Source organism: Fundulus heteroclitus, chromosome 21 (assembly GCF_011125445.2).
Source record: "Fundulus heteroclitus isolate FHET01 chromosome 21, MU-UCD_Fhet_4.1, whole genome shotgun sequence".
NCBI lineage: Eukaryota > Metazoa > Chordata > Actinopteri > Cyprinodontiformes > Fundulidae > Fundulus > Fundulus heteroclitus.
The window spans coordinates 40,562,524-40,581,445 of NC_046381.1; the positions used below are offsets into that span (position 1 = coordinate 40,562,524).

Here is an 18,922-nt window from a genome sequence, read left to right on the forward strand (position 1 = left end):
TTTGCGTAAATAGTCTGTTTTTGCACAATTAATAAAAAAAACACTTTGTTCAAATGCTCCCTTATTATCTTATGTTTGCACACATGTAGATTCATCATGTGGTATTTTTTATAGTATAGTTTTCTTATTTTTTATGTATGACAGTACTACACACTCTCTATTTTCTTTTCATTATCACCATTTTTTCTAATCAATATCAACAGTCGGCCCCTTGGGGATAATAAAAGCAAATGGCTGATTGAATATTTTATATGTATCTGCATGTTTTCCATTTGTTTGTCACTCACTCCAATAATTAACGGATTAAATCATAATAAGATACGTTTCTCTACTGAGGGGAAAATAAAGGACTGAACTGAACTGAACTGTGATTGGATATGAGTGGGACGTTCTTACCCTCAGATGAATTTAGCTGTGGATCCTCTATAAATGAACTGATTTGAATTGAGCTAAACTGAACCAAAACTGAACTGAGACATAAATGCTTTTAATGTATTTGTACTGAACAGCATTAAAGCATAGCAAATTATTTAAAACAGTTTTAACTGAGTAGAATCGAAGGGATTTGAATTAAAAGCACAAGATTCAAATAGAAATGAACTGAACTGAATACAGTTCTTTCACATTGAGCTGAATTCAACTCAAATAAAGGGAATTTAATTGAACTGAATCAAGATGAATTGAATTCAATTGGACTGAAACTCAATTTGTCTGAACCGAACCAAAATGATCAGGAATTAAACTGAACTGAAATGCACTGAACTAAAAAGAACTAGATTCACTAGAGCTAAACTTACTTATGCAGTTTCAAGAAAAAGGTCCGTACAAAAGAAAAACAACAAAAAATACCAAACGGAGCTGTATTCAAACAAACTTAAAATAAATGTACTGAACTGAATTTGTTAGAACTGAAATGACTCAAACTGAGTAGAAATGAAATAAAATGAACTGAATCTAATTGCATTGACCAGATCAGAGCCAGACTGAGTTGAAGTGAACTGGACCAGAAGCCCATCGGTGACATGACGGCCGTCTGGTGGCCATGACGCTCTTCATCGCTGCGTCAGCACCGAGGAGGTGAGCGCCTGTGGAGCGCCTCATCCTCAGTGGCCTTGATCTTCCTGTAAAAAGCGCCTTGAACTTAATTCCCCTGAGGGATCTGTACAGTTCTCTTGTTCCCCCTCATTAAGCGTCATTTCAGACATGCAGGAAAGTGTCGCTGGTATCAGTCGTAGATCTCTGTTTCCATTTTCTGCCTCTCGTCATAGCTACACACACGCGTACTTCCTGTGAAACTGTCACAACACCACGTCGGTTTCCTGATGCCCTCTCAGAGCGCATCAAGCCGAGCGCCTCCAGGCAGCGAGCGCTGACCTCCCCCCTGTGATGCCCGTCTTCCTTCACGCTGCACAAACCGGGCCAGAGCCGTCGCCGCTCCTCCTGCAGCCGTCCGTGGAGCTGAGCTGTGCTTCTCAGACTCTCTGAAAGCAGAAGTCCGTCACACGCGGAGGTGGATGTCTGCCTGCCGGCCCACAGGCCTCCGTTCATCATGACCGCCGCCATGCCGGAGTGCTACCACGGCCCCATGTCCAAGAGGGAGTGTGAGGAGCTGCTGGGCAGGAAGAACAAGGACGGGGCCTACCTGATCCGAGAGAGCGAGAGCATCCAGGGAGCCCTGTGCCTCTGCGTCTAGTGAGTAGCAAAGCGGACCGGCTGCATTTCTCTGGCTTTAATTAGCAGATCTCTGTGAAACAGACGCACGAAGGCGAAATGCACATCTGAACAGGCTGCAGTCCGCTGGCTGTGCCGTTAAACAGCTCATCAGAGGTTCTGGTGTTCTGACCCCTGACCTCTGCAGTGGTTCTGATACGAACTCCGGGCCGAGGCCAGGGACCCCCCAGGGACCCCCCTCTGGTCCCCTCACCATCCTCTGCAGGGCTGCTGCAGGTGGTTTTCTCAAAATCTGAGCTAACGTGTTGATTTTCACCAGAGATTTTACAAGTTATCAAAATTTTGCAGCCTGAACAGCACGTCTATAAAGAAGTTAATGATGTTATTGTTCTGCATCTTCCTCTTTAGTACGAATATACAGAAAAGGCTAAAGCCGTGATCTGCTATAAAGTCTCAATCCTGGATGTTTAAATCAGTTAAAACTCTAAACATTTTCATTGTTTTATATAAAATAAGTGATAACGTTCATTAAAAATCTTTGGCCGCTTATGAATTTCTTCCTTTTTCAGTAAAATGCTTTTTTTTTTTAAATAGTGTCCTGTCTGGCAATATAAGGCAAATTTATTTATTTAGCACATTTCAGTACAGAGACAATACAAAGTGCTTTACATGATTAAAATACAGGGGGAAAAAAAGAAAAGCAAGTAGGAATAAAATGTAGAAACAAAATAAAACATGGAAAAATAGAAACTAAAAGCAAACATTAAAAACAGTTGGACTACAAAGTTGAAATAAAAAACAGTTTAACTAGAACAGATAAAGGTTATCCTAAACAAATGTGTTTTTAATCTTGATTTAAAGGAACTCAGGCTTTCAGCACTTTTACAGTTTTCTGGAAGTTTGTTCCAGATCAGTGGAGCATAGGAACTAAATGCTGCTTCTCCGTGTTTTAGCTTTAGAAAGAGCCCAACAGATTTTACTTTCACAGGTGGAGCCTTACCGCTTTCACCGTAGAGCTGCGCTTGATTTATACACGTAAAAATCTTTATTATAATCAATGCAGGAAATATTTCATGTTAAATACACACAAAAACAAGAAGGCAGAAGAGAAAAAAAGGAGAAAAGGTGAAAATGGAGAGAACAATACAACATCCTCTGTCTGCTCCTTTACCTGCAAAGAGAAGTTAAATGTTTCAGAATTTTAGCAAATACAGCCACAGAGAGAATGCAAAAGGCAATAATTATGCTGCAGTGGGTTAAACTCTGAACATATTTCACTCCAGTAAGGCTCTAACAAGCAGTTTACGAGCCGTGATTTTATTTGTTCTATCCAAACCAAGCTGTTCGTGTGAGGAAAAGTAATCCCCCCCCCCCCCCCCCCCCCCCCCAAACATCTGGCTGTTTAGTCACAGCCGAGGTCGAGTGTTTGCCAAGACTTCAGACTTAGTCTGGCTTTTATTGTCGTTGCACAAAAACCCAACAGGGAGTCTGGCAGTGAAATATTGTTGCTTGGCTACCGGAGCACATAAAACTGAGATAAAGAGGTAATAACCTGTTAATAAATACTGCACTATAATTAGAAATACATCTAAATGTATATGTGGAGGGAAAACCAGCTAAATACAAACAGTAAAAAAGCTTGGTGTACTTGGCATAAATGAGGAGCAAAAAATATAAACAGAATAAAAATAACAATTAGTAGCAGAGTCTGAAATATAGCACAGATAGTTTTGCATTTAGCATTCTTAAAAACAGTCTGGGTGGGTTAGGGGAGCGGGCTTATTTTGGGCTCCTTATGGTCAGAGGAAAGCTTATTTGGACTGAGCTGTCACGGTCAGAGGAAAGCAACCTTTTCATAATCTGGATGTTCTGCAGCCAAAGCAGCAGAACCTCGGCGTTCTTCTCCGCCGTCCTCGCCGCTCTGCAGCTCCCACACCCGACACAGACGCTTTATGTCGGCGAGGAGGAATCTTAGGCCACTCTTTGCAGCATCAGACCCTCCGGAGGGCTTCTCCAGCCTGTTTAGTGTCAGTGCACAGCGGTATTTAAGTCCTGGGCTTTGACTAGGCCGCTGAAAGCGTATTTTTGTGCTAGTGAGAGGGGGGTTAGTTTCGGATAATTGTCCGGCTGCATAACCTCAGGGCGGTTTGTTAAGGAAGTCGTCCACATCCTGCCTTAGCAGACAGGGGCCCCAGACCACCACACCTCCCCCACCGTTTAATGCTCTTTTTCCAAAATGCCGTCTTGGTTTTAACCCAGGCGGGTCCGTGCGGCTCCGCCTCCGTACTTCTCTTTGTCGCCGCTAAAAGCAGCCGTCAGAGAAATGCTTTCTTCCCCCAGACTGTGGCTCTGACGACACGACAAAGGCCTGATCAGTGGCTGCTCCGCTGAGAAACAAATGATATCTGCTCTATCTTTAGAGGAATAAATGCATATTGGGTACGCAGACACATACGTCAACATGCTGCTCTTTTTACTCCTTTATATTTGTCTCTAACGTTTGTACGTTTTTACCAAATGTCCGCCTGCTGTGAGTCTTGTGGCCTTGGCCGCTAACGCTGCTTCTGATTCTGACGCATCAGCGGTAAATCCTCCCAGAAAGTTTCCACCTTTATCTCATCGGTGTGCAGAAGATTTTCCCAAAGATTTCTTTTTCTGTTGGGTCAGCGAGGCGCTCCTGTTTTTGGCCCTGACCTCTGACCTCTGACCTCTGACCCTGACTCAGGGAAGTCTGCAGAGGTTCAGATGTTGTTCTGGGTCATTTCAGGACCTCCTGGTTGTTCATGAGCTCTTGGAATAATTCAGTTAATTCACAATTTAACCCGGAGGCCATCTTATTTAATTTCCTCTTTATGAGTGAAATCAGAATTTTTAAACTGCTCTTTGTATTCACTCAGGTTGTCAAATTTGTTTGACGATCTAAAACATTTAAGTGGAACAAATAGAAGCAGAAACAGAAGAAAATCTTTTTACAACATTTGATGAAACTAATGTATTTTACAATAGAAAGAAACCCCAGCGGTTCTCTACCATGGTGTATGAGGGCTGGCGTTGTGCATAATTATAAGCCTTCCTGCTTTGATGCAGCTAAATTAAATGAATATCTCACTGGCGGCTCGCCGTAGTGTGCCATTGCCTGCAGGAATGGTAAGTTGGACGTTTTAGAAACCTGCGTCAGAGCAGAGAGGTTTCTGAACGTTTCGGTACTCGGACAGTTCTGACCTTATGAAGCTACAAGAAACTGTTTTTAAACTCCCAAATTATAGCGTTTTAATAGGTATTTATTTCAGAAATACAAGTAAATAATAAATGACAGTATATGTCCATGTAACATAAATTAAAACAGTCTGAAAAAGGGTGTATTGGCAGAAGCAATAAGCTTATAATTCCTTCTAATGCTGACCTATAAAAACTTCCAGATGCTGATGAGAAAGCTGTAAAAACTGTCTGACTTGGAATTCATGTCGAGTTAAAGATGTAACATTTAATACCAGCTCAAACGACACACGCTGTCTTCTGAGACGTTTCTGCTGTTGGCCTCTAAAGTAATTTATTTCTAGCAGCAGACATGTAAAAGAGCTTTTAGTCGAAACATGACTAAACAATATCAAACGGGAAAATATGTAACAGCTAAACCATCGCAGAATAGTGTGATGATTATCATGATGATGATGAAGATCACGACGGATGTTAAACATGTACATTGAGTGGGACCATTGAGGACAGTGGAAGTGTAAAAGGGCCAGATATATAACTAACATGCAGAATGTGCATGCAAGGACATGGAAATTTAATACCGTACCAAATATTGCACCAATAAAGTCATTTGCAGCTGATAATCCGATGAGAAGAAGCAGAAAATGCAGTTTTACTTTACAGTATAACCCGGGTTTGGTTTTAGCTGCTAGCAAGTAGTCCGGGTATAATGTGGTAAATGCAGACGAGGTTGTGCTGCTGCGGTGAAAACAGAACTAATGTACTTTTAACATCAATGTTTTTCCACATATGGGTCAGGTTGTACTGGAACTGACTTTTCGATTGCAATGCAAATTGTAATTGACAATAAAATTTGATTGATTGATTTATTGATTGAGGTTTAAGAGTTTTACACATTTCACTTCTTGTTTAAGCTTTTTCCTTTCAAGGCTCGTCACAGCGAGTTATCTATGTCCATCTAACTGTGTCTTCTGCATCTTGTTACTCTTTTAATTCAGTTTATTTATATTGCGTCAATTTACAACATGCGTTATCTCAAGGAACCTTCGAGTCAATTCTATTGAATCCTCCAGACAGGTTGGTGAGTAAGTTTCCTCTCTAAGGAAACCCAGCAGGTTGCATCAAGTCTCTCCAAGCAGCATTCACTCCTCCTGAAAGAGCGTAGAGCCACAGTGGACAGTCGTCTGCATTGTTGATGGCTTTGCAGCAATCCCTCATACTGAGCATGCATGAAGCGACAGTGGAGAGGAAAACTCCCCTTTAACAGGGAGGAGAACCTCCAGCAGAACCAGAACCAGGCTCAGTGTGAACGCTCATCTGCCTCCACCCACTGGGGCTTAGAGAAGACAGAGCAGAGACACAGAAAGCTCAGAAGCTCACATTGACCCAGGAGTACTTTCTATGTTAGAGAAGACAGAGCAGAGACACAGACAGCACAGAAGCTCACATTGACCCAGGAGTACTTTCTATGTTAGAGAAGACAGAGCAGAGACACAGAAAGCACAGAAGCTCACATTGACCCAGGAGTACTTTCTATGTTAGAGAAGACAGAGCAGAGACACAGAAAGCTCAGAAGCTCACATTGACCCAGGTGTACTTTCTATGTTAGATGGTAATAGAGGATGATCTGCCTCCCCTGATGATGTCACAGCTAACAGAACACCAGACCAGGTGTACCTTCTATGAAGAGAAAAATGACAGAGAACAAAAAGTTAAAAGCTGAAATAACAACAAGCAATGCAGATTGGAGAGCAGTAGGAGAACTCAGCAGAGAGAGAGAAACAGACCCTGATGTCCTCCAGCAGCCTAAGCCTATAGCAGCATAACTATAGAGATAGCTCAGGATAACATGAGCCACTCTGACTAGAAGCTTTGTCAAAAAGGAATGTTTTAAGATTAGTCTTAAAAGTAGACGGTCTTAAAAGTAGACACAAGTTTCTGCACACAGTTCCCACCTTGTGTTTAAAAGTGTTTCTTGATGTAATCAGTTGGCAGGATGCAGTTGTGGTACTTCATATGAAATGAGTAAAGAGTAGAGCTGCCAATGTGTCTGTTACATTTCCCGGTAAGATTAGACAAAATTATGAATTTTTACAATTAATGTTTTACCTGTATAAGCATGTTTTCGTAATTATTAAAATATGCGAAACAGATGTGACTAAGTGAATGATTAGCGCCTTTTCAGTTATATATCTACCCTATTATTAATTAAATAAATGTTTAGCTGTTTGCAGAACACAGTTTAGGGAAATGTTAACCCGATATAACATTTCAGTCATGGTGCCATATCATTTTCAGTTCATTAAATTAACCTAACGTGGGTGAAGCTACTCCTCCAGGCTTGACTGAAATCAGAGCTGCCCACATGAAGAGGTCAAGTAGGAAAAAGTTTTACTCTCAAGAGACACAAAAACTGAGCTGTTTGACCACAAAGGCAGAAATTATGGGTGCAGATTAGAGGGTGAGGATTTCAAACCCAAGGATGCTGTAAAACTGTTAACCACAGTGGTGGCAGGATCATGATGAGGGGGCGATTAGCTGCCGGTGTTACTACTTCGTCAAAGAGGGTGGATGGAATAATGAAGGGGCCCAAAATAAATCTGACATTCATATCAATGATGTCTGGGTGTTTATTAATTTCTGAGCACAGCTGTGAAGCATGAACCAAAGGCGACGTGTGAGAGGAAACCATAGGCCCAAACATGGAGTCATGAGGGACGCCGCATCGGCGAGGAGGTTGTGTCAGTAAAACCTCTGCCCTCAAGCTGAGCTTCAAACCATTATTACAGGGATTTTTTAAATCTCAACAATATGTTCTGAATAAAAAATAAAAATACCACCTCATCACAGAGGTCCCATAGCACTAAAGGGCAGAACAGATCACCCGCTATTACCATCTAATGTAGAACAGATTACTGGATCAATGTGAGCTTCTGAGCTTTCTGTGTCTCTGCTCTGTCTTCTCTACCATAGAAAGTACTCCTGGGTCAATGTGAGCTTCTGAGCTTTCTGTGTCTCTGCTCTGTCTTCTCTAACATAGAAAGTACTCCTGGGTCAATGTGAGCTTCTGTGCTTTCTGTGTCTCTGCTCTGTCTTCTCTACCATAGAAAGTACTCCTGGGTCAATGTGAGCTTCTGTGCTTTCTGTGTCTCTGCTCTGTCTTCTCTACCATAGAAAGTACTCCTGGGTCAATGTGAGCTTCTGTGCTTTCTGTGTCTCTGCTCTGTCTTCTCTACCATAGAAAGTACTCCTGGATCAATGTGAGCTTCTGTGCTTTCTGTGTCTCTGCTCTGTCTTCTCTAACATAGAAAGTACTCCTGGGTCAATGTGAGCTTCTGAGCTTTCTGTGTCTCTGCTCTGTCTTCTCTACCATAGAAAGTACTCCTGGGTCAATGTGAGCTTCTGAGCTTTCTGTGTCTCTGCTCTGTCTTCTCTAACATAGAAAGTACTCCTGGGTCAATGTGAGCTTCTGTGCTTTCTGTGTCTCTGCTCTGTCTTCTCTAAGCCCCAGTGGGTGGAGGCAGATGAGCGTTCACACTGAGCCCGGTTTCTGGTTCTGCTGGAGGTTTTCCTTCCCGTTAATGGGGAGTTTTCCTCTCCACTGTCGCTTCATGCTTGCTCAGTATGAGGGATTGCTGCAAAGCCATGGACAATGCAGACGACTCTCCCTGTGGCTCTACGCTCTTTCAGGAGGAGTGAATGCTGCTTGGAGAGACTTTGATGCAATCAACTGGGTATATATAGGATACTTATATAGGACATTTTTGACCAATCTGTATAATATGATTGATTTTGACTTTGTAAAGTGCCTCGAGATGACATGTTTCATGAATTGGCGCTATATAAATAAAATTAAATTGAATTGAATTGAATAGAACTACAGGAATCATTAACAGTGACAGTTACTGCCTGTGTCTCTTTTGTCCATGAGTTAATTACATTATGTTAATTTATACATTATACCAGTTATTACCCTACAAATATATTTGGAGAGGTTCAAAACTCATTCTGTCATTCTGGGTCACTAAACGTGACTCTTGAGTCCTGATTGGTCCCCTTGTGCACACTTCCCCCTAACGGCGGGTCAAACAGAGGGACAAATGTCCCCTCTGTGAGACTATAAAGGGAAATATTCATTTATTTAATGAGTTTCTGTGCAAATTACAAGTTATTGCATTCGTTCACATTTTCATTCGATGGCTAAACTTATATTGTTTTAATTTAGCTGTTTTCTCTTGTCTTTATTTTTTTTTTACCCGTTTTTAAATTTAGGTGTGATTCTTGTTAAAACCCTCAAGAGTCACATTTATCACAAGAAATCATTTTAATAGGAAAACAACTGTTCTCCAAACATGATCTGCTCTTACTGAATTCAGAGAAAGAAAAGCACATTTCTCAAGCAACTAGTTCCCCGTAGCGCTGCTGTTGTGACATTTCAAACGTCATTCCGTTAAACTAAAACCACCCGCAGTTGTGAATGCTAATTGTACTAAAAAAAGAAAGAGAGCATGAAGGTTAATCTCTTTGATCTAGTTTAACTAAAATAACATATAATCGGGTCAGCATGAGGTCTATCGCTGAATGTTGTCAAAAGGTTTTTTATCCTGTGAAGTGATAACATTTTTAAAATGCAATAAATGTGTAAATTTGGGTACGTTTTTGGATAAGGTCGCCCCTCTGTGTAACTTCAGACTCACTTTTACCTCATGGGCTGGATAAGATGATGCAAATCCCACTGGCTGAGCTTTACTGGTTGACACGGTCCGAGGAAAGGACCACAGTTCTCTCTGCAGCTCGACCAGACCAGGTTGGACCCGGTCCTTTGAGCACAGAACTTTGACCCAACTGGCACTTTGCGCTCTCATGCTGAGCAGATTCAAAAAACACATTTAAGTACAGCTGATGCTGATCTATGTGAAGGGGACATAAAAGGCCAGACCAGATCAAACGAAGACCAATGCCACAGAGCCAAAGTACGATTTCAGAGTCAGGATGAGAAGAGCAGCAGAATCTGAGACTGGGAAGAACTTTTCCCACCAGAACCACCAGAACCAGCAGCAGTCCCCATCCTGAGGTGTTTGGTTATTTATTAGATTTTAGCTTCCTTTGACTGTGGATCTTTCAGTCAGTGTTTGTTTTGTGTGCAGTTCACCTGTGCTTCATGCCCTTCTAGTTTCCCACCCTAGTTGCCTCACCTGCTGTGCGTATTTCTGTTGATTGTTACTCACCTGTTCGTTATACACACTGCAAAAAGGGAAGTCAAACTAGGTAAAATCCTCTTCAAATGACTGTATCTTTCATTGATTTCAGCTGGTAAATCAGACTATTTGCCAACGGAATAAGATTTTTGCACTTAAAATAGGAACAATTCATCTCCATCATATTATTTCAAGTGCAGGATGTCTAATTATCTTATTTTAGGGGTAGAAATTCTCATTCCATTGGCATATAGTCTTATTTAGCTGATCAAATCAAGGAAAAATATACTAATTTAAAGCAAATTTGACTTATTTTTAGTTTCCTTTTTGCAGTGCAGTATTGCTTCCCAGCGTGTTTACGTTCCTGTTTTCTGTTAACTCACCTCTGTTAAGTCCCGTCCTGTGTTCTGTGAATTAAAATGATCAAACTTTATGACGGCCCTGCGTCATCTTCGTTGCATTTGTGGTCCTCAACAACCGCAGATCATGACAGCGACCCCCAGGGCCGTGTACTCGACAAGTCTAACTTTCAGCAGGAGGTGCTGGTCCTCTTCCACACGGCCGTCGCAGAACGCTCCTGCACCACAGTTACCCTGGACACTGTTCAGGGCTGAATAGTCAGCTGTGAAAAAATGGGTATAGTTGCATGATCACAACCTGCCTTTCATTTCTGAGTCTTTCTCTCTTTCTTAATTCTTCTCATTTTCTCCATATTTATTCCTCTAAGTCTATCTATAATCTTAATATCTGTACTCTGTACTTGAACCCTGAGTCGAATTCCCTTTAGCCGGTCAGAATCAGAAATACTTTAATAATCCCAGATAGTAAACAGATAATTGCTACATTTTGGAGTTTTGAGTAAAGTCAGGTTTATTCATAGGACATTTCAGCAGCAAGGCGGTTCAAAGTGCATTACATCATGAAAACATCATAAACAGTCAGTAATTTTGAGACCAGTAACAAACATTAAATTGTTTCAGGTGAAAACATCAATAAACATCAAATATGTTGATCAGTGTTCCTGTTATTATGGCTGAAAGCAACTCTGAACAGGCGGGTTTTCAGTCTGGATTCAAAAGAACTTGCTGTTTTGGTTGATTCGCAGTTTTTCTGGGAGTTTGTTCCAGATCAGTGGAGCATAGGAACTAAATGCTGCTTCTCCATGTCTGGTTCTGGTTCTGGTTCTGGTTCTGGTTCTGCAGAGCAGGCTGGAGCCAGAAGACCTGAGTGGTCTGGAGGGTTGATGCCCTGATAACAAGTCTGTGATGTATTTAGGTGCTAATTCAGGGATTTATAGACAGAAGGATTTTAAAGTCTATTCTCTGAGATCCAGGGAACCATGGAAGGACTTCAGAACCGGGTCCATGTTCTCTACGTTCTTAGTCTTAGTGAGGACTTCAGAACCGGGTCCATGTTCTCTATGTTCTTAGTCTTAGTGGAAGGACTTCAGAACCGGGTCCATGTTCTCTATGTTCTTAGTCTTAGTGGAAGGACTTCAGAACCGGGTCCATGTTCTCTACGTTCTTAGTCTAAGTGAGGACTTCAGAACCGGGTCCATGTTCTCTACGTTCTTAGTCTTAGTGGAAGGACTTCAGAACCGGGTCCATGTTCTCTATGATCAGTTCTACTAAAGATAAACATGGATTAGTTTCTCCAGATCCTGCTGAGACATCAGTCCTTTAATCCTGGAAATGTTCTCCAGGTTCTAGAAGGTCCACTTTGTCTTTAGATGGAGGTTCTGGTCTGAGTCCATCACTACTCCCAGGTTTCAGGCCTGATCAGTGGTTCCTAGCTGAAGCAGCTGAAGCTGTGTGCTAACTTTTGATGTCTCCTCTATTGGTCCAAAGATTATTACTTCAGTTTTGTTTTCATTCAATTGAAGAACATTTTGGCACATCCATGCATTGATTTGTTCTAAGCATCCGTTCAGTGTATTGATGGGTTCATAGTTACCTGGTGTCATCATAACGTAGAGCTGAGTATCATCTGCATAGTTATGGTAGCTAATCTTGTTTCTTGTTATAACCTCAGCCAGTGGGAGCATATAGATACTGAATAGAAGGGGTCCAAGTATTGAACCTTGGGGAACCCCACATGTGAATTTTGTCCGTTCTTATGAGAAATTACCTATTGACCCAAAGAAGTCCCTGTTCTTTGGGAAGGATTTGAACCAACGGAGTTCTGTACCAGATTCCAGCTCTCCAGTCGCTTTAATAATATATCATGGTCAACAGCGTCAAATGCTGCACTGAGGTCCCTGTATATAATAAGTTTAATATGTATTGTACTTGAATATACAATCATTACATTGCTCCAATTTTATATAAATATAACACGAAATTATTATAATAAATATTCCATTTACTAATCAGTTATTGTTATAGAAACATAGATTACCGAAAATAGATGCCAACAATGCACTACATGAATGTGTAGGCAGACATATACGGAAATACATAAACATATTACTAATTTTCCTCTTTGTACCTATTGAACATGTTTCTTGTCTGCGCTTTTGAATTTAGTTATATTATTAATTTGCTTAAATTTAATACCTAATTGGTTTCATAATTTTACTCCACATCTTGAGATACAAATATTTTTCAAAGTTAAGCGGGCATAAGGAGTTTTGAAGTTGAGTGTGAAGTGTTTGTTTTTTTCCTTTAAGAGGCAGATATTGATTGTTATTAATGAGTAAATATCCTACATTATTTAAAAAATCTCCCCTCCTTGCTTTAAGTGAGCGGTTGTCAGGAACTGAAGGGAAATATGCGTTTGTAAAGCTGTTTTGTGAAGTGGTCGGCTGCCAATCTTGGTTTCTTTTTTGTCTTTGTGACTCTTCGTCGCAGCGCTCCGCACTTTGTCGAGGTCCGGCTGAGGTCTGGTTGTGGTTGAGTCTTGCATTTAGCTTCTTCTAAAACTTGCCCACAAGTTTCCTTTCACGTAGAACAAACGTTCAGCAACTTTTATCGTAGACCAACACCAGAGAGACGATTCATGTTGCAATAAACACGGAGCTCAATCTCTAATCGTTAATATTTATTATTGTTCTTCCACTAAAAACATTTTTCACTAACTGACATGTTGTTTTCTCTTTTCAGCAAACAGAAAGTGGTTTATACCTACAGAATCCTTCAGGCCCACAATGGAAACTACACCCTCCTGGTAAAAACTCACTTCCTCTCATTTAATGTCTCTCTAATCAATAAGCTGCTGTGTTTTGAATAAGGGCCCTGGGTGAGCCCTTCCTTCTGCCTTAATTCTGATTATTAACCCATTTATTTAATTACGTTACCATTTTATCTCTGCTCAGTGTAGAATATGCATAGTTAGGAATATTTTTTACGTTGAAGTGCAGGCGAATTGATCGCAGTGTAGATCTGTGGCATGTAGATTTGGTGCTGAATTAGGTCACTTTCTGCATTATTAGTCACATGACCTGTACATTTTCTTACAGGGTTTAGATTGTATCAACACAGGAGATGCAAAAATTACTGTTGCTGAGGTCATCCCACCAGTTTAAATTGTTTACCGTATTTGTCAGACAATACCAGTCAAAAAATGTGTCATAAAGAGGAAAAAAAAAAAAAGTTTAAAATCTAAATAAAATGTAGCCAGAGGAGGAAGAACATGATGTGATGCTGTAACCAGCTAAACGCATCATTGTGGTCGAGACAAACATCTGAGGTACTTGTCTTAGAAATAACCCAAAACATGAGCTTAAGGCTTTCTTGTTAGGGAGGTGCTATGCCGTAATTCCATTCTTTAAACACTTTAAGGTCATGATGAGGAGTTAAGTTTCCACTTTAGATTTCACAAATATGCAAATTTAAAAGAAAACAAGAGACTAATGAAGGAGAAAAGTGACGTCGGGGCCACAAACACCTTCAGGTTGACCTTTCATACCGAACTGCCAGCTTTTTTCCCCTTAATTCAGCTTAATAAAACATGTTTAAATGTTATACGACCTGGAGAGAAGAAGACAATTTATAATTTTAGATAAATATGTAAAGAGAAATTTGTAATTTTTAAATAACTGCCATTTTATTTCCATGTTTCAGTTTTAAAATAAAGTAGAACGTGAAAACTTTGGCAAAAACACAATGGATACATTTTCATGTTGTGGAAAATATGGTTAAAAAAAAAGCATATAATTTCCAGCCTAACAAAAAGAAAGACGGATCTAAAGATATATTATACTGATATCTGTTATTTATGACCATGAAGTGTTAAGTCTCAAAACTTTATCCTATTTAAATAACCCTATGTTGCTGATTCAGAGATTTAAATGCTTTTATTTATAATGGTTGAAATTAAGTCACTCAAAATGTTTTTGCCGTTTATTTATGTCTTAATAGAGTTTAAATAACTTTATACCAGGTCTGGGTGAATACTCGATTGTGATTGGCTGCAGGGTGTCCGTTCAAAAATAAGTGTTTTAGAACACCTATAAAAAAAAGTCCGGTCACAAAGCCTGATTGTTATAAATTATTGCGTTGGCTCAAACGTTAGGCAACAGTGGCAACACGTCACAACGCGTGATATTAAATAGTTCTCTCAGCCGCTTCTTCTGAAAAATTTACAATTTTAATAGTGAAAAACACATTAAAGTATTGATGATTGATTCCATATTTATTTATTTCATAAGTGACCATGGTATAAGCAACATAATGTCCTTCGAGGCGTCCATTAGCAGAAATTAATAGACTTCACTGTGTCCATTAATTTCTGATAACGCCTCACCAGGCATCATCCCTTATAATGTAGAGGAAAAAAAGATTTGGGTCATTTCCTGTAGACCACAATTTACAATTTTGGCACAACCCACTGAAACTAGCGTCATAATGTTTCCTTTACAATAAAAAAAAGCTAAATTTGATGCAGACAGATAAAGCTCAGACTATTATCATTTACTCAGATTTCACCATCATTTGGCCTCATTCTGAGCCTTTATGAGGAGGAAGAGGCAGAAATCCCACTTCCCATCTATCATGAGCTGCATGTCGCTCTACTTTCAACACCGGCGCCTTCGTCAACATCGGTTTCAGTTTCTAGTCCTGCCGCAGCTCGTCATCTTCATCTCCACATCATGTGACTTCCTCCTCGTACTGCTCAGCTGGAAGGGTCTGCAGCCACACTTCTTTCATTGTTCTGTGATGAACGTTGACCATTAAAATAAATATAATTTGGGGGTAACCTTTCAGCAGAACGGACTTCAAATAGCTTGAACATGACCTTCCCACTCTTCCAGATTTACGGGTCAGTAAAGGTTCTGCTCTGAGGTCATTGCTGTTTTCTTTCCATCCTGGCGTTGTTCTGCACACCCCCAGCCCACAGACACGAACAGCTAACACGCGTTTTTTAGAGGGTCGCTCACGCAGACGATGATGTCATTAATGCATCACCCACAGCTTTTCCGTTCTGGACACACTTCTGTCTGGGTTACAAGTTCATGACTGAAGTTGAACAACGATTGTGTTTAAAACGTTACATTTTTTGGCGGCGTGAGTGTAGCAGGAAACGCTGAAATGTTTAAAAGCCCTTAAATTCTGGCAGATATTGGGTTTCAGAATGATGCTGATGCATTTAAGGGCTGGGGAAAGAAAAACGTTTAACCCCCATGATGGAAACTCACCCCCATAGCAAAGGAAACTTGTCAAACTGAACGATGGTTAAAAACAAGCTCCAGACAGGAAGGGGGTGAGGTAAACCTAACTGATGAAGGCGCTGTTGTGGTTCAAGAGTCTGGGGCAAGTGATGAGGCGAAGGAATGGGGGGGTAGGAAACGTGCCTGGGCAGATGATGCGGTTTATCAGTAGACACGCTTCTGGAGGTGGGATGAGTTGGAGTCAGGGCTGCCAAACAGGAGGAGGGAGTTATAGGGAAGGAATACAGGTCAATACGTTTCATAAGGAGACTTACTGGATCAAAAATGCACCGAAGTGACTGGAACAGCCTGTCCATTTGCCCCTTAAAAATCTGATACAGGTTATTGTGAGGAAACTTCACATTTTGCTAAAAAGAAAATCCTTTTGGTTGCTTTGAAAAAATTAAGAATAAAGCGGCAAGCTTTCAAATTTTCTTTGTATTGTAATTGATACTTTAGAGTTTAGACCAAGAAATAGATTTTTCTCATGTTTTCTGCATTTTTATATGTAGTGTGTAAAATATATTAATTTTTATGCTGTAAATTATATGCTCAGAAAAATACTGACTTTGTCAACGAGGTAGAGGTTCGTATCAAAACTATGAGGATAAGGTTAAGACCACCGATCCTCATGGTGCCCCCTCCTCAGTTGACTCCAGGCTCCTAGAGATAAAAAAAGAAATTATTATAATTACTTGACTTTTTATGATTTTATTATTATCATTATTATCATTCCCAAAATTATGTCCAAAAAAAAAAAAAAGGTCTTTAGTTCCAAATTGAGCCATAGGTACATCTGGGTGCATCTATTAAACTAAAATTTTATTGGTTATTTTATGTTTGTTGCTAAATGTTACTGGCTGCTGAAGCTAGCTGAAAATGAGAACCTTAAAATTTTAACTTTTTATGTATTTCTGTCAATAATAAATTATTATTTAATCTTGTTGCATAGGTTTCTGTTGTGTGTGATATTTTAATTTTTATTTCTATATAGATTAAACTTTTTAATTTCCATATATATTTCTATATATCTGTCTATAATTACAAATATTTGTATTATTAATTTTTGCATAATTGCTCTTTTTTTAAAGTTGAAATTAATTCCCGTCTAGTTTCCCGGTTGTTTCATGTGGGATTGTGGGATTTGCTGTTGGGAATTGCTTAAGTTCCCTTCAGGCTCTGGAAAAACTTTACATTATTTACATTTCACATTGAAAAAATAAAACCTTAAATGAAGAGAATATATTTTGCACGCTACTTGTTCATGACAATATTTGAATATTGGTGGCAGATTTGCAAACAGGAGGAGGGAGTTTGGCAGATTTAGTCTCACATTTCTGACATTCAAGGCTTAGAAATGCAGCACTTTTAGCTTCTTCGTCTGTTTTATTTCTGTTATTTCTGTCCACAGACAGCGGGAGGTTTGCAGGAAACATATTTTAAGACTTTGGCTGATTTAATCCGGAATTACAAGAGGAAGAACCAGGGTCTTGCCATTCATCTAAGCCACGCGGTGAAAAAGAAGACTCCCATGTTGATCCAGCCGCCGTGCAGACCGGAGATACGACCCGAAGCATCAGCCAGAGTTTTGGGTGGAGCACCGGCCGGAGTACCGGCCGGAGTACCGGGCAGATATTCGTCCGGAGCATCAGGTGGAGCATCGGGTGGAGTACCGGGCAGATATTCGTCCGGAGCATCAGGTGGAGCATCGGGTGGAGCATCGGCCAGATATTCGGCTGGAGCATCGGATGGATACATACCACAAAGAAGAGATGTTCCTGTAGCTGAGGAACATGACTATGAGAGTACGTAGGAGATGTTTCCTTGTTTACTGCCAATGTCTCTACATTGACGGGTTTTTTCCAGCTAACTTGTCCTCTTTTTTTATTGTAGATAATCCTTCAGAATACGTGGAAGTCCTTCCTGAGTGACTCTCACTTATGTCATCAAACCGATTGCAAACATCTCAAGGAAGGACAAGAAGAACACGGACTGATGTTTCTCCTGGAAACCCTTTGTCTTTGGGATTTAGATTTCTTTTTTTTTTTTTTTACGGGACAAACCTTTAAGGGGTTTGGTTGCATTTGCACACTTTGATTTATTATGGCGGTTTTCAATTCGGGACCCACAGTCCTCAATGCTTTAGATGTGTCTCTGGTCCAGAGAACCTGAATCAAATGATTTCATTACTTCCTCATTAGCCATCAAGGGCTGCAGAGACCAGAGTGGAAAACCACTAGTTTAGAAAAACAGAAGAAAAGCTCAGGTAAGGTTTTCATTTTGAATGAATTTCCTCCCAAAGATGAGCCCGTTTTGTAAATGATTGACTCTAATCTGAATGTAAGGAGGAACTTCTGTCAACCTCTCTGCAGCTGAAGGTCTCAGCTTCACGCCTACTGTTGTTTTCACTCGGCTTATTCCTCAGAGATCTCCACTGGTAACCACAGGACTCTTTACCCGTCGTGGCAGCTAACAGTAGCACAGCAGAACAAGAAGCTTTGCTGTTCTGAAGTCGATATAAATGTTAGAAGGAAAAACAAATAGTGTTGCCTTCGTTTGACGGTAGTTTTATTTTAGGAAGAATGAACCCTGGATATTTCATGTTTTCCTCTCATGTTCTCATGTAACAATGTAGACATTTTTAAATGCTTGTTCTATTTTTCATTTGTTTTGCTATTTGTTGTCATGTATATATCTAAATAAACGCATCTCAAAGTCCTTCATGGATCAGGAGCTGCAAAATGGAACAAAATATTTGCAAGAATTTCAAACCTTCCAACACGACAAAGCTTTTCTGGCATCGAGGAGATCAAGTGATGAAGAGTCTGCAAGCATGTCTATTGGTGTCCTACAGTATTGTGCCAGATATTACCAGATATTGCAAATTATCAGGCTGTCTGGTCTTGGAAACTGGGGATTAAAGGTCCAGAAACAAAGCCCAGATATTCTTCTGGCTCATTCTGTGTTATCTCACTGTTTCTGGGCCATAATGCATGTATGCATGTATGAATGTATGCATGGAACAAGACCCAGAAAATCTAGAAAAGGGAAGCATCCGGGAGGAATGAGATTTGAGATGCAGTGACTCCCCTGTGAGCTCCATCCATCCATTTTCCATCCATTTTCTTCCACCTAACCTGAGGTGTCAAGTAACGAAGTACAACTACTTCGTTACTGTACTTAAGTACAC

General features: G+C 40.3%; 1 protein-coding gene across 1 annotated transcript; it reads left to right on the forward strand.

Annotated features, from left to right (window-relative positions):
- Window positions 1-1,345: 1,345 nt before the first annotated feature.
- On the forward strand, window positions 1,346-18,697 carry si:ch73-264p11.1 (uncharacterized protein LOC100000923 homolog). The gene is made up of 4 exons (XM_036125028.1): window positions 1,346-1,692; window positions 13,187-13,250; window positions 17,144-17,537; window positions 17,626-18,697. The coding sequence occupies exons 1-4, from the start codon at window positions 1,550-1,552 to the stop codon at window positions 17,661-17,663; spliced, it is 639 nt and encodes a 212-aa protein (XP_035980921.1). The 5' UTR covers window positions 1,346-1,549; the 3' UTR covers window positions 17,664-18,697.
- The last annotated feature ends 225 nt before the right edge of the window (window positions 18,698-18,922 follow it).